Source organism: Myzus persicae, unplaced genomic scaffold, assembly GCF_001856785.1.
Source record: "Myzus persicae strain clone G006 unplaced genomic scaffold, MPER_G0061.0, whole genome shotgun sequence".
Lineage (NCBI taxonomy): Eukaryota > Metazoa > Arthropoda > Insecta > Hemiptera > Aphididae > Myzus > Myzus persicae.
In genome coordinates, this window is record NW_019104444.1 from 411527 (window position 1) to 428508 (window position 16982).

General features: G+C 30.1%; 1 protein-coding gene across 2 annotated transcripts in view; it reads right to left on the reverse strand.

Annotated features, from left to right (window-relative positions):
* Positions 1 to 16982, reverse strand: part of LOC111042203 (octopamine receptor-like) — a 162381-nt gene that overhangs the window by 40300 nt on the left and 105099 nt on the right. For both annotated transcript variants that reach the window (XM_022326744.1, XM_022326743.1), the window contains exon 4: positions 8781 to 8933. In XM_022326744.1, the coding sequence (XP_022182436.1) occupies positions 8781 to 8924 (144 nt within the window). In that variant the 5' untranslated portion in view covers positions 8925 to 8933. The remainder of the gene's footprint in view (positions 1 to 8780; positions 8934 to 16982) is intronic.

The following is a 16982-nucleotide window of genomic DNA, read 5'->3' on the forward strand; positions in this document are numbered from 1 at the left end:
AAACGTCTCAAAATATTTTTCCACGCACATAAAATTACAGAATATGCTTTGGAACATTTTGATGAATACAAATTGAATTCGAGTGGTTAATTGGTTATAAAGTACCTATAGGTAAGTATCAACACCGTAGATGCGCGTTGGGACACATGGTATCCCTGCGATATTATTTTGGCTCACTACTTATTTCATAATCTCATTTTTTAACTCTATGGAACTGAGCACTATAGAAATAGAAATTCGTTTTTTATGTATTGAAGTACTCTAAAATATTTTATGCCTCGAAATATGAAATTATAATGTTGTTGTCTTAGAAATAATAACAATAGCAATTGAAAAACATACAGCTCTTTTCAAGACTGTTGTTTTTTTTAACGAAGTTAAAAGTGTTTGGAAATAATGAGTGTAGACACTTCAATTGTTCACTTTACGTATTATTATAACTTATAAGTATAAATTGTTTTGCTATAAATATTTTAGCATTTAAAAATAGATTAATATCAAAACAATCTGGAGATTAAACTCTTTGGGTCAATGTTGTCATTGTTTACAAGTAATCAGTACAATATAAGCACAATCATTTCAATAATAATAATAATAATAGTATTATGTCGACCACGCGTAAGTTCATAAAAATATGTGTTTGCAGACATGCAATGTCAAAAAATGGTTTTTCATTGATTCATGGCAGTTCGTTTACCTGTACAACTATATATGCCTTTCTCGTCCGGTTTTCAATCTCACCGCATCATCATCATCATCATCATCATCATTTTTATTATTATTATTATTATTATTATATAATACGCGGTTTCGATCACGGCAAAACATATTTCTGGAAAAACGACGGGAGATCCGTATTCTCATCGCAACGTAATCCGACGTGAAATTTATGGGTCCTATACCACTAGTCCGGCTTATAAATAATCTTGGCAACGTTAGACCCTCCAAACAAAAACGTCACTTGTAAACCGTTTATCTTGTCTGCGCACAGACCGCTAGACACTATATATTCGTGCCTGATCTTTGCAATCAATTCACGGGGCCGAGGACGGGTTACGGTGCATATAGCTTCGGTGGGAGGCATCCGAAACGAGGGTCGGGGGTGTAGTTACGGTAATAAGCACGGCGGCGGCGGCAACGGAGGGTGGTATACTGCTCGGGCCAAACAACGGTTAACAATATACAGTTTAACGAACCGTTAATTATTATTATATTGAGAACGGAAGGAAAATGAGAAGTAGATCGATTTAGTCGATCGATCCGATTACTCCTGCAGCAGCACGGTGGTCGTGACGAACCGCGTTTCCGGTATAAGGGTCGCCGTGTGTTTTAATTGAATCCCACCGACGTACGCAAGAAGTTTAAAACTATGTATATATATATAATATATATACATGGTTGTACGTATAACCTACCAGTATGGTTTTACCTGTATGGTTTCACGTTTTATACATCAGATAAAAATAAAACGATGAATATCCACCAATTTATTTACTTTTGACGCTAAAACATACGTTTAAACAAGACTATCCCGTCCGCTTGGACTTTATGCGAGTTTAATTGTTTTGAACTCATTTTACAGAGCGAGTAGTAAGTATAGTATACACGAATAATTCGTTTCGCGTCTCGTTTTTTTCCCTGAAAAGCGCACCGATTTATACGCCTTTACGGCTCGACATAAGAGATGCGTGGGTGTGTAACCGGTAAAATATTATTGTTTTACGCGCTTTTTAACAATAGTCTTTTATTTCATGATTATACCGAAACGTTTTGAATAAATGGCGCCGTTCTCGATAATTTACAGCCGATGCAACTTTAATGCATATATATATATATATAATATATATATATATATGTTAAAGTTGTGTCGTAGAATTACCGTCGAGTTCGTGTTTTTCCCCTAGTACTGTAATTCGTTATAGGTGCTACATATAATATCCACCTCGAGGATTGTATACGGACAGAGGAAAAAATTGTCAGGATGAGTAATATTCGCGATGAGTTGTTTACAATTATTTTTTTCACCATTGTCATCTTATTGTTTGCTAATAAAATTACAGGAGACTAGAGTGGTAAAGTTTTTCTCGGACGGAGCGGGTCACTGAGAGTATATATATATATATATATATATAACTAACATTCTACGCGACAAAGTAAAGTAGGTATATAGCCGGTGAGTGTGTTTTATTTACCACGAGTCTCCGGATAAGAAAAGGGTAATCAAGTACGTGACCTCTTAACTGCAAGCCTTGACCATTTTCAACGTAAATTTATCATGCTCTCCGTCAAGCTGCTGTTGAAGTCGAGTGCAGAGTTTTTTTTCTTTTTCCCATAACGTTATAACACACTTATTTTAGCTTACTGCGAATCGACGATTTGTTAAAATAACTATATAAAAATGCGCAAGCAGCTGTACAGGACGATTCACTCAAGGACGCTCACTCCCGATTTATTCGAATACGATATATTTTAAGCCTTTAAGTGGGTATATAATATGCAAATGGACCATATTTTCAAATACTTAGAATTCAATGTAATTTATAAAGTGTCTCGTAACGATACAAACTATTTGAGAATCAATCATTTCATGTACATTATTAATTAGATGACTTTTTGATAACGTTTATGTATCCAAATCAAAATTTCTAAGATTTTTTTTTTTACTTATAAGTGTAACTCTACTAAGAATAATAGGGTCCATGACAAAATATTCAATAATTATTTTTGGGATTATAGGCAATGATGATTTGAAAACTAAAATATTATGATATAAATATTATGATGTCATCTGTTGTTATTTTATTTATGTATATTATTCATTAGCAGTATTGGGTAAGTTACTTTTAAAAAGTAATTACGTTACGTTACTCATTACTTAGAGATAAATGTAATAAAGTTACTTTACTCGTTACTCAAATAAAATTGTAATAAAATTACATTACTTTTCAAATAGAAAAGTAACTACATTACTTTCTCGTTACAAAATTTTTTTAGCAATTATAATTTTACCAAACAATAACATAACTAAGTACATTACCTTTATAAAAAAGGTATGGCTTAAAAATGTACAGTTAATGCATAAGTACATAACAAAATTAATTACTTATAACTATTAAAAAATTTTAATAATTAATTGTACTTATATAAGTAAGTATAATGTATAATATGTCATAGACTCACCACATAAACCAACCTATTAAATAAATAAAAAAATAAATAACTTAATCAAAACCTTTATTTTACAATAACTTATTTGTTTTTAAAATAACTTTACACAATAGAGTATCTTCGAAGTTCTTATCGCTCATACGCGATCTTTTATGATAAATAGCACCACGTATTAATAGAACTAAATTAAATTATATCTTTTAAATTATAAAAATAAACCAGTCCAATAATAGTGTTTGGGTATATACGTATTACCATTGATTATAATCAATGGTATTACGTAAGTCGTATAGCCCATGCTATAGATATTCATGGAAACGTGTATATGTACATATTATTTAGAGGAATCAAATTAAATAATAAATTTAATCTATTCTGGTGATTTACGGTACATTAGACCTGTCAAAACTATGGTGGTGATAGTTCAAATTAAATCTATATATATAATATTAGATTGATATTTTTAACCCTCACATTATAGACATATTTTTAAAAGATTTTTTTTCAATTTCCAATAGCTACTAAATAATTCAAAACTGTAATGCGTTATACTTTATACTATAAAAATTACTTATCAAAAGTAATTTCTATTACATTTCCGTTACTTGAAAATAATAGTAATGAAATTACGTAACGCATTTCAAACAAAGTAACGCGTTACTCTCGTTACGTTACTACCCAACACTGTTCATTAGTTATAAGTTCGTTGTGTTTTTTGAAAAATATTGTTAAATAACTGATCAACAATACACGTTAGTTATGATTTTTGGTAGTGTGTACTTAGTATGTTATTAATATTATTGTTCCTACATATATTTCACTTGCCTGTCCATGATTTGCAATTATTAATCCATTCGCTTATTTATTATGTTGAAAGTTACCTAACGTACTGGGACCTTTCGGTATGCAATAGTACTATATAAATGCCATGAACCAATTAGGTTACATAAACAAACAAAAAATGTGGTTAAACAACGAATAAAAATTGGATTTTACAGTACCTACATAATTTTAGATTTAAACCGGATATGGCTATTATTGAATTTTCTACCTTTGATGATGTTTGATTTTTTGTTTTCAGTAAACTGTTCAAAGAGCAATACAAAAGAAGTCCAAAGAGTTTTATTCAGTATATCCGTGGGTCGAAAATTGGACATATTGAAATTATTCAAGTGGAGATAATTTTTAAATTTCCTGGAAGTTTTCAGGAAAATCACAAAAAATCGTGATAAAAACCGAATCAAACATCCTTAGAGTTAAACAGAATATCGATATTTTTTCTATTTGACTAGGTATTCGACATGAGAGTTCTCACACTGGTTACCACCACTCTCCTCGTGTTACTTCATATTTTTTATATTTAATACAATGAAATTTACCTCATAATTTAAAATATTATTAAAAAGAAGTTTATCTAATTTAATTATTATATTGTGTAAAATAAATATTAGAGATTGTAAAATTATATATTTCAGATTGTAAATATTTAATAATAACAAAAAGTTTTTCGCTTAAAATCGGTAGCATAATTTATTATATATTATAGGTTTTTACTATTATATAGTAGGTATGTATTATGTATATCAAATCATTAACCATTTTGCTTTCAACAAAAAAATCGCAAAATGTAAAGTCGTTGGAGATTTTATCTCGTTTATCCTTGGATTTTCCGAGGTCAATGGAGAAAAGTTTGAAATTGGTAATAGCGTGTTATTGATGGTTGGGTAAGCGACACGAGAGAGGTTTTAGTTTTGAAAAATTAAAATAAATTATTACCAACTTCTAAGCTATATGATATTATGTCGACGCACGGGTTACTAATTGAACCGAGTTCTAGGAGCTTTCATTAAATTCACATGTATACCTATGATTTCAAATTTTCTTTCGAGTTATTTTAGCTTACGTATTACTAAGAGGTAATATGATAACAATTTTCAAGTCGTAAAAATCTTCTCGGAAACTAAAATACAATAACCGTACACATTTCCTGAAACTCATCGCTGTACCCTTAGTTCCTTTGGCAATACGAATTTATCCTAAGAAAATATTTAAAGTAACATCTGACCATTTTTATTTTTAATTTCTTAGAGAACGGGCGAAATCGGATAATAATCTAATACTTCTCTTCGTGGGATACATCACGCTGCCAGTATAAAATATGGAATTTAGAATATTATGGAATTCGCCGTGTTCAGTTACCGAGAAAGAAACGGGGAAAAAAATGTTCATGACTGACGAATGTCATACGGTATTATGTTGTCATGCATGTATAATACAATATAAATTATAATGTTGTATCACTAAAATATTTGCGATTTACATATTTTATCAGCCATGACGTAATCGTAGTCGTCTACGGAATGTATTTAAACGAAACCGATTGTACGTATTTGAAACACGCGCGTCACGTGTTTTCGTTAGTCGAAAGCGACTGTTATCAAGGAGTCGGCCGACCTAATATATTATTTTTTTAACTTAAAAACATTTAGCGTTATTTGCAACGAGTTCATTGTAGTCGTAATTACAAAATAATAGTTGTGTTATGACAATGATACCGATGGCTTTAACGTAAACGTAAATATTATTCGTGGAAATTATAAAATTGTTTAGTGAATATAATGATAATTGGCAATAATAATTACAGAAATATTTTTTTTTCAATCCAAGTTTGCTTTGTATGAGTTTGATAAAATAGAATAAACCAAGACCATGAAGAACGTATCTTCTTCTAAGTTTTTCATGATCGTGGGATAACATTTTCGGTAACGATTAATACATTGAGTAAGTATAATAAACATATTATGATAATTAATATTATTGTTGGCGTGGTTGTTGTGATAATATTGAAATCAACATAAAACTTGGTACGTTGATGAAATTTGACAATTAGTGTTTACAATGCGTCAATTATGTGCATAAACAATGAAATAATACGAAAGAAGCGGTTTTTAAAAATATTAAATAAGTATGTAATCTAAATAATGTCTATACATTATTTCGTGTAGGGTTAAATAACACAACAGATACAATTAGGTATATTGATTGTTCATCACTTTATCAATCATTATCATCATAATATCATTATTATTTTGAGCTTTTACGTGCGACAACAGTTAGCGAATGTGCGTAATAGATGATTGCTACATTGCAGTCAGCTGGCTGCACATTCATGATCGATTCTTCATAGAAATATCATTATTTTCGAAGGTCTATCGCTGTAATTAGAATAGATTTTTCACGAAACATTTTCATCACATCGAATAAGCCATTGCCAAAAACTCGATTTACCGAGATTTATTGAGAGTATTTTATGCTGCGGCTCCGTGCCTGATTTACCAACTGGAGACCTTTAGTCGTTGACATTTTTTCCGAGAAAAACCAACGTAAATAAGCCTAATGGCCACCTAGCTATATCGTGTGAAACATTTGCGAGATTTTAGTTCACTCCATCACGAGGGTGACACGTTGGGCCACACTCAAACCGACAAATCACACGCGAAAGAAATTTAAGAGAAAAATTGATGCAGATTCGATATTTAAAAAATAAATGGAGACGTAGCTGATGTCTGCGTCAGTAATTTGAATCATCGTATTCGGCGTTTTAATTCAATATCATAATTACCGACATTTCCCCTTAGAATATGTATATTTTAAAAACAAATGAAATTAAAGCTACGGCCTCAAGTAGAGTTATCATACATAGTTATGGATATTGCGCCCCAAAAGTTTGTGTCAAATTAGAATATTGAGCTGGTTATCTAAATGGTTTAGTACATCTTAGAAGTACACCGGTCGAGGTTATTCATGGACGTGAATATGTGGAGCTGCATCATAATTTTCAGCACGATATTTATAAGCAATCGTTATTGTGCAGTTGATAGTTTTTCCGGTGCTCGAAGGGTCATAGATTTTTAGAGCATACTAAGTGCTTTCCATTTACTTGCATCCCTTCTGTTAACTATCGTCTCGTAACCTAATCATTTTACCTACCTTTCCATTGCAATGTGTTTGGTATTAAATCTCGAAGTAACTTCTCGTTCATTAATTATTGGAAATTGAGGATTTTAAAGAGCTGATTGTTCGTTTAACATATTAACTACAAATAAATGTTGAACCTTTTTTTCTATCTATTTTGTTACTCTTGTGTTATTTGTTGACTCTTTTTCGTAGACTTTACGGTTGGGTTTAGAATTTACTTTTTTCGAAAAGTCGTTTACGCTGGTGACCAATAAAATCATCGCAATAAAATGATATTTTCTTTTAAAATTAAGTATTAACGATTATTGTTTACTCTTTCCTAATGGATTATATAAATCGATAACTAAAATAAACCTTCACAAGGTAACTCAAATGTTAAAGAGGACATCGGTATATTATACTGAATACGTATACTTCATTTACGTACCATTGAAAATCTATGTCCAGCAGCTCACGTTCTGTTTTGATAGTTATCACCATTTTTTTAAAATGTATATGTTGCAACTTAGTAAGTCTTCATAGTAATTTATTCGATATTTTAATTTTGAAGTAAGTTCAAATGTTTATAAATATTGTCACATTTTACGCACTTATAACAAAATAGGTTTGATAAAACACATGATGTATAACCTAATTATTAATTTTCAATCTGGCTAAATTCCATAGTGTTTTGGACCATTTTCAAAAAAAAGGAGGAAGTAGGTAACCGCTTTACTGCAAGGAAGAGTCAAGTGTACTTCGTTATTGAGTAGGTCACTGTAATTGATGTGGACAATATTACGAAAAATGTTTCTAAGCGGAAACAGTCGATCAGTCTATTATCATGAAAAATATTGTGCAATTAATTATTATGATAATATATTTAACATTTATTGTAAATGGTAATACTATATAATCTATAAATAGGCAATAGCATAAAACTAATCTGTGTAATTCATTTTAAATCCTCACAAAAAATATCGAATTTTGTTTAAACTTTAAAGTTTGAAAATATAATGTCTTTGAAGGAAAAAAGTTGAAATATTTTTAGAATTTTTTGGTTGCAGCATGAACTACTATTATGAATTATGATTTATGAGGAACCTTGTGTTATAGTTTTAGTTCTTTTGACCCTGCTTAACCATTTTTATTGACATTTATAGAAAAAAGACTTTAATAAAATGTTTATAAATAATAAAATATATTTTGAAAAGGTTTTCATGTAATTCCTATACGATTGTTAAACGATATACGAACAATTGGGATAACTGTCGAAACTTGTATGAAGAACAATAATAAATTATTCTCATTTCAATAGAATATTTAAAAGAAAAGCGCATTCGTGGTGCGATTTAAATATGCTTTATCGATTAATACAAACATTTTATTATATATAGATACACACTATTATAGTAATTTTACAAAACAAACTTTAAATCTATACACTTAAACTCAACCAAACACAGAAAATAAAAAAATAAGCCCATTTATTCAGATGATTTCTGAAACGTAAGTAAATTATAATCCGACGGCGCACGACGAACATTCGTAGAATATTTCAGTGATTTTAATCGAAAACGGTACATCTGTTAGAATAATGCAAGCACAGAAAAAAAATAAAGTTATACTTAAATTGTTTCATCCCTTTCACTTACCACTGTCGTCAATATGACAAGGCAGAACAGCACTATCAACAAGTAGTCGGTGAGGTGTCTGTCTCTGAACAAATCGTGTGGACCAGTTGAAGTAGAGTTGGCGGAACCTTTGGCAGTGTCATTACCAGCCGAGGACGAGTTCATCTCGAACCTCTAAAATATAATGTAAAAAAACACCAGATATTATAACACACAAGCGTTTCTGAATTTTTATTGAGAGTTAAAAAATATTGCCACCATTCGAAGACAAGTTAGTTTCTTGAAAACGTAGCTGATTCTGAATATAACTTTGCATTACTACATATTAGATCCAATGAATCAAGTTTTAAATACGATTTTGTTTTTTCTCATGATGGCCACACTGTAAAATTCTGTCATTATGCGTAACTTTAAGGTGCAGGGTAGATAGCCTTAATATATAATATATAGCCTCATTATCTAGGTTCTCTAGTGGAGGGTATTGATGAATACTATATTATTTGTTATATAAATGTAGTTATTTATAGATAAATCGGACTAATCGATAATATTTGGTCCACTATACATCCACTATTGTACTACAACCCATAGCGTTATTGTACTTCAGTATCCAAGAGATCCATTGTAAAATATTTTAACTTGAAAAAACATGGACATTTTGTATGCAATAATTGTCTTTAAACAAAGTTATTTTTCTTAAAATTTAATTTATTTGTTGTAAAACAAATTATTTTATTCATGTTATTTTTCAAAATTGTATACAAATATTTATATAATAAATAAAAAGCGAATTGTTTATTATGTTATGTTATAATACATTTGTTGAAAATAAATGTTCTAGAAGTATATTTTTGAAATTTAGTAAAATTATGGTATGATTTGAAATAAATTTGAGAAACTGGGTCCGAGAGACCCAGTTGAGTAGTAGTAGTATAACATTTGTCTAGTGAAAGAATAATATATGTTTACAAGGAATAAATCATTGTTCGTATTATAATAATTTTTAATTCGTAAATTTTGGTGAGTGTAAAGACAAAACTATTTTTTCTCTCTACATATTTCGCCAATTAAAATTTTAAATAATTCACTATTATATATAATATGTAGCTATATATAAAAGAAACAATTCCTGCTTCACTCTCATTGTACGCCATTATGGTTTATTTGAGAATAGACAAGTTAAAAAAATTAAACAATGTTTTTCAGAACTGTACATACATTATTATATAATTATCATCATTAAGTTTTTTCCTCTCGACATTTTTGATATTTAAAGCAAGGCACGACTAACGAGTATGATTCAGACGTTATCATACAATATCGAATATTACGATATTGGAACAAATCAAATAGTGCATATTGTACAAGGGAACACCATTCGATTATTTAAACAATGATTCCAATCATACTTTTGATTTTAGTTGAATATCATAATCAAGATGCAAATGCCATTTTTATTGTACTAATGTTTAAGCGTTTCATAATCAAAACAGTAGCTTATCCAGTTATTCTAATCAGTTGTCGTAGATTTCAAATGATAACCTTTCGTAGATATTTCTATCCATTCAGTATAAGTCTTAAGCTAATGAACAAACGCGGGAGAACTAATAACCAATTACAGAAAATAATAATAGAATGTACATAATATTACGAAGTAATTATTAGTTAAGTAAAAATAAAGCAAACAAAGTTGTACGTATTCTTTTTTTTACTTAACTTGGATAAAATGGATAAAAGAGAATAAATCAATTTTTTGATTTTTATGCAGTCTTTTAAAAAAATAGTAGTTAATTACATTTAATTTGTGTATTTATTCTTGTTTTAAATTATCTATAAGATGAAAAAGACATTATAACGAATACAGAAATGAGTCATGAGTTTTTTCATTTACTAAAAGTAGTGAGTTTTTCCTTTTTTTTTTCTTATGCCCGACCATCGTTAATTTTATAATACGACTTATATTGAGGTTTATAATAAATTAAGCTAAATTATCGGCTTGCTATTAAATATTGTGTCTGTAATATAAGTGTTAAAATCTGTATCGGTTTAACACAATATAAGTACTAATACTACCCACAAATATCACCCTTAGTTTTTAAATTCTGTAACTTATAGAAAGTATAATAATATGTATAGTATCGTAAATCGTAATTTATTGCTTACAAATAATAGTATAACGATTCCCTGATACGTTTTCCAACAATAATTTTTAACACGGCGATATATATAGGCAATTTAGGTACACCAGCCTCGTGACTACTTAACAATAATCAAACTTTATTGCATTGCACAGCATTACTTAAATTTAATTCATTAGTTTGTCCTATTTATTTTATTACAGAACCGGTCGCTGTCCAAAGTACAGATAACTTATGTATTTAAACATATTAAACATATAAATAAAAATGTTTGCCAAAAAAATGTACACTGAAACCAATATAAATTCAATAGAAAAGATTGCTAGTTAAAGAAAAAAAAATATTGGCAATGCGCATCATTCCATAAATTGGTAGGTTGCTGATAATTTATTATTATTGATACAATAATTTCTATGTACATTTTTAATATAATATGGCATCTTAAATTAACATTCTACTTAAATCAAAACATAGTTTGGTAAAAATAATTTTTTTTTAAATTAATTATTTTGTATTTAACGGTTTGAAACGTATAAGATAAAATATATTTTCAACAGTTTTATTCATTTTATTTCTCATTTTTTATATAATCAAATTTAATCACGTGAAGTATTATACTTGATATTGCTTTGTACAAATTTATGAGAACAATATATTATTTAATACTGTTAGAAATGTGGTTTGTGGTTTTTTATATATCCACACACACCAATTTTTACACATTATTGCGTAACACATATTCTATCATCGAAATGGAAAATTACTAAAGTGTTTAATAATAATAAATTTCATGAAAATAGGTCAACTATAATGTTGCGGCTTTAAATGGTAGATTATACGTGATTTTTCTCGGTAAAACGTATAATGTTATGAAAGATAACAATGCTATCTTTATCAATCTAACACAGCTGAACAATTTTCTATATAAACGTCAATGAAATATCAATGGAGAATGGTTTTTTTAAGTGTATAATACTACAATAGTGTGATACAAATCTATTATTTTCATTACGTTTTCAAACAATTTAAATGTTTAAACATTTTCCTGCAATTATAACTGCTATGGTCCGATAATTTAAACTATTTATCAATATTCTCGCAAAAAGAGTTGAACGCATGTTAGTTGTTACCCGTACGGTTAATGCGCCATTACGTATCGTTATGTAATGTCGTCATGTATATCATTGGTTTTATATTATCTAAATAACTTAAACGTCAGAGGGTTCAAACAACAAACGATATTATTAATTTTGACTTTGGAAATTAAATTAAAATAGTTTTAAGTTATTTTTGAATACTACGTAGCCATGAAAACTGCGTAGGTGAGTCGTCCTGTCACCAGTAAGTCATCATTTTCCCGCCTGACCAATTTTATTTTCAACAACGTCATTGCATACCTAAATAAAAAATTTGGTTTTGGGTTCAAGTGAAAGTGACCCATTTTTTTAAGATAGTACAAGTTCATTGAAATCGAGTAAAAAGAAAGTTATGATGAATTACGGGTGCTAGAAAAACTCACCTCAAATTTCTCAACAAAAGTACTTATTATGTAAATATAATACACCGGTCATGATACAACGACAATAATAAATCGTTGAGTTCGGAAATTAATTTTCAGTTCTAACTTGAGTAGTCTGCAGTTATTGTGGCTGTTGACTTATTGGCAGAAAAACTCTATTAAAAGAACGAGCTCTTGAATTATACACCGTAACTACTATGTTAATGATTTATATTTAGCTACGAAGCTATCAAATATTTCGTTTAAAAAAAGTTTTTAGGAAAAAAGAATCAAAATCGAAACAAAAACAACGATAAATTTATCGTACCGCTGGTTCAGTATCTAATACGCGCAATTTTCGAACAAAGAAAATTAAAACCGTTGATGAATACTAATAATTTTTTATTTCTCGTCATAGGTACCTAAAACTGTATTACCGAAAAATTTTTAGCCTGATACGCGTAAACCGTACATAAAATGTGTCCTGTAATCACCGTCACCTACTAAATCACACTTGCCCGTTCTTGAATGTTAGAATCGAACAGAAGAAACATCCACGAAAGTAATGGAAATATAATTCCTATAACACGCACCACTACTCATGCCTTAAAAATATATGTATACGAATTTCCGCTGTTGCCTTAAGTAGTTTAAATCAGACTTACCCCAGGTTTAAAGTTTTTTCAGTGACTATACCGAGGTCCAAATAACCTTATAAATCAGTGTGGCGAGCGACAGCCGCGTCTTAACGCGTGTGCTCTTTTATTCGGAACAATGATAACGCCACATAAATTCAACATGGAAGTGAACATTTTTTTAAAAGTCCTACCTGTCTTGGACATAATCGTTGTACGATCGACGAAACTTTACGAAATAAGATAGTACAAACACAATTTAAAAGTATTATTTGATTATAATATATAATATAGCCGATCTGCGATTAATATTTAATACCATATACTAACTTGATTAGCAAAGTTAACTCGACTTAAGAAACTAACATGTATCAGTTGATAGCTGTTGTCAAATAATATGTGTACCAAATACGGTTAAAACTATTCGCTTAGCCCAGTAGAAAAAAAAATAACAATAATAATTAACCAATTTGTTGAGAAGCCGCTAGCCACCTGTAATTTGTAGTGCGAAAACAGGATTTGTTTGGGTTGCTTGCTCTTAAGCATTTATCTTAGTTAATGAGTAATGACGTAAACTGTAGTAGTTTGGGAAATAATTAACTAGATGTTTATTTTTTGGCTGCATAAAGATTTAATGAATCAAATGCTAAATTGCATGGTCTCTTAAGCACGATTTAGTGGCTCGTTTTGGTATTTGTCTATGTATTCATCCGTCATTTATCAACTTACTATAAATTATAAAAAAAATTACAACTTGTATGCCCTCATAACTTGTATCCAAATTACGATATTACCAAAAACTTTCTACTGCGATCTTGGGATAATAAATCTTACTATAAGATTTGATACCGATGAAGTCAATTCACTGCAGCTCAGTGTTAAAAAATGGATTGTTCTACGAACAAGAAATTTACTACGTTTTGTATAAATACGACGGAGACAACACGTGCACACGCAATCGTCTCAAACGAGTCGAGTTATCAAGTTAATTAGAATACCATATAGTCGAGATGAAAACAATTAACCTGTGATTGTGTGATCGCATAATACATACTGAGACGGTGGGCTCACAACACCATATAATAATATCGTACAATTACGCGTGTTAGAGGTTAGTCGGAAAACCAACTATATTGTTCACTGTAACTCTCGTAATGCGTTCACATATATATCCTCGTCGACACCTAGGGTTAACGATTGTTCTAGGACTGTGTGGGCGGTGTCGTTGTATTATACGGTGTTTGCGTGATAACAATATAACGGTAATCATTTCAGCCCACGGATTCTGCAAGTGATTCGAACGGTTAGATATTTTGATCCGGACAGTCATAAGTACATGCCGATGTCGGGGGGGGGGGGGTGTTGAGTGCGAAAAAAAGAAACACTCACGAAAAACCTAACGAATAGGAGCAGAGGATTGTTTGCTATGAGAAGAACTATTTACACTATATAATATTATGCTCGTCGTTCCGCGATGCCCGGTGCAGGTTGCGGCGCACAAATCGTATACGACTATAGGCTGTTGGCGAATCCACAGATGACACCACAAGGTCGATTCATGTATGGCAATCATTTTCTCATTGGATTGAAACCTTTTTTTTACTCATAGTTTTAAGTTATTACAACAACTACACGACTACACCAATCAATTCAAACACATCATATACATCCACTGAGAAAATGATGATGTCGAGCTTAGGAATTCATAGATAAAAAAATCAATTCTAATTGCGCCTATAAAATATATTACGTCCGACAGTCGAATTCAACGACGTGTCTGATTATCGTCACGTCGCACAATCACTGCTTACAGAGTGCATTTTTATGAATTTTAAATCACGGCATCGGTGAACCCATGCGACTCCACGCAGTGAATTTTGAATAGATTATTGCATAATATTGTCTATAGTGGTTACTGGATATCGGATAAACTTTCACTGTTAGGTCATCTGTATAAAGTTTAAAACAGAGTAACGCCAAGAGTCGTTGTGCCGTGCTCTGTGAAAAGTCGACGATCTCGGCTTTCGTTTCGGACTTTCAACCAACGTTTGGGGACTTTGGAGTTTGCCTCATAAACTTTAAAAGTATCGGTGATCGTATACTTGTTAAGTATTTAAATATTTTATATAATTTAAATTTGAAACAATTACCTTCAAAAAATACGAAACACGTAAGAAATCTGCCAGAGCATAATTTTATGCTAATTTCTAAGGGATTTGTTTTTCAACTTTCCATTCTATAAAAAGCCACATTTTGTTTTTATATTTAAACTTTGTTTACAATTAGTTTCGACGGTTAAAATATTGAATATAAATTAACAAGATTACAAAATATGAATTATACGCAAAATCAATATTAAATTTTTACAACATGTATAATTCTCAGTTTATAACTAATAACTATTAAAGAATAATAGTGGGAAAATATAACATTTTTTTTATTGAGTTGGAAATATATTTTGAATATTGAAGGAGATTCTGGATGATTTAAAAATGGTAAACAAGTGGGCACATAGTGGAAAAATAATTTTGGGCAGTTTAAGATGATTTGAAGAATTTCGCAGATCGCTCAGTAGTTCTGGAGTGTCCCGAGATGAAAAAAAATATTTAATCATCATACATAATTTCATATACCAAAAACAAACAAAAAACTAACCTAGATATAAATCAGTTTAGGATTAGTTTTGCGTAGATGTGCAAGTATTTGAAATATTTTTTCAATACATTCATATTTATATTTAAATACTTCTTAAATCAATTGTATTTGAATAATTAAATTAGTTATTTAAAATAAATGTCTGAAGTATATTTAACAATTACTAATCTGTTATGTTGGGGTTAACCACAAGGACACCCAACATTTGCTGTAATAAACGCTAAATAAATATCATACATCACTATTACATATTAATATAGTACCACTATATATCACAGTCTTATAAACTGTCCATTATTAAATAAATTAATATAACCTTAATTAATTGAAATCATACAATGATTGAAAAACGTTGGCAGAAAACCTCTGTTGGTCTCGTGATATGTGTAATTAAATGCTAGTGTAACCGGATATCGAATTCACGGTGGATGTACACCTCCACTCCGGATACGATTTTCACAATTACATGACGCACAAAGCTTGTCCTGATTGATATTATTTTAACACAATACGGTTAATCACGTCGTGGTGATGATATTATACAGTCTCTTCTACAACAGCTACACTATAATATTATAATACTCGACTATAATATTTAAGTCACGCGTCATCAATGTGTGTTAATTTTTTAACTTTCACATTCTGATGAAAATCATACATTACGAACTGTTTTGATCACCAGTGTAAGTAGTGTAGGATTAGGAGTACAAAAATACAGAAGAGTTTTCGAAAAACAACAACTGCTGGGTATCAACAACAATTTTGATAAGTATTATTATTATTATTTTTCTTTCTAATCAAATATCATCGTAGTGCGATATAATATTTCAGAAAATAAAATAATATTATATTTGAGTATTGAGACCATTTTTTTTTTCGTTGTGAGGTGAGAAGGTGTTGAGGAAGAAAAGAAAAATCTGATAGATATTTTTGTATTAATTTTCAATTTGAATATACATTGTACCGACGATTATTCACATTTCACTGCAGCTGCAGTCGTAATGTGACTGATCCACGATCCGATCCTGTGCAAACACTCATTATTATCTAAGCTAAACTCTGAATATAATAATACGATGTTTGTGTACAACGCATACTACTTCCTTCTCGGGATAAGAACACATGGTTTCACATGACTATATATTAAGACAATCTTTCGTCATACGATTAACATATTTATTTTAATTGTTTATTCCGAAAGCAACAAGCGTTCTTTTAAATTCTCTATAAGTAGAAGTTATTTAAATAGAAAACATAAGCTAAAATAAATAATTCCAACATAATGAAAAAACAGTAA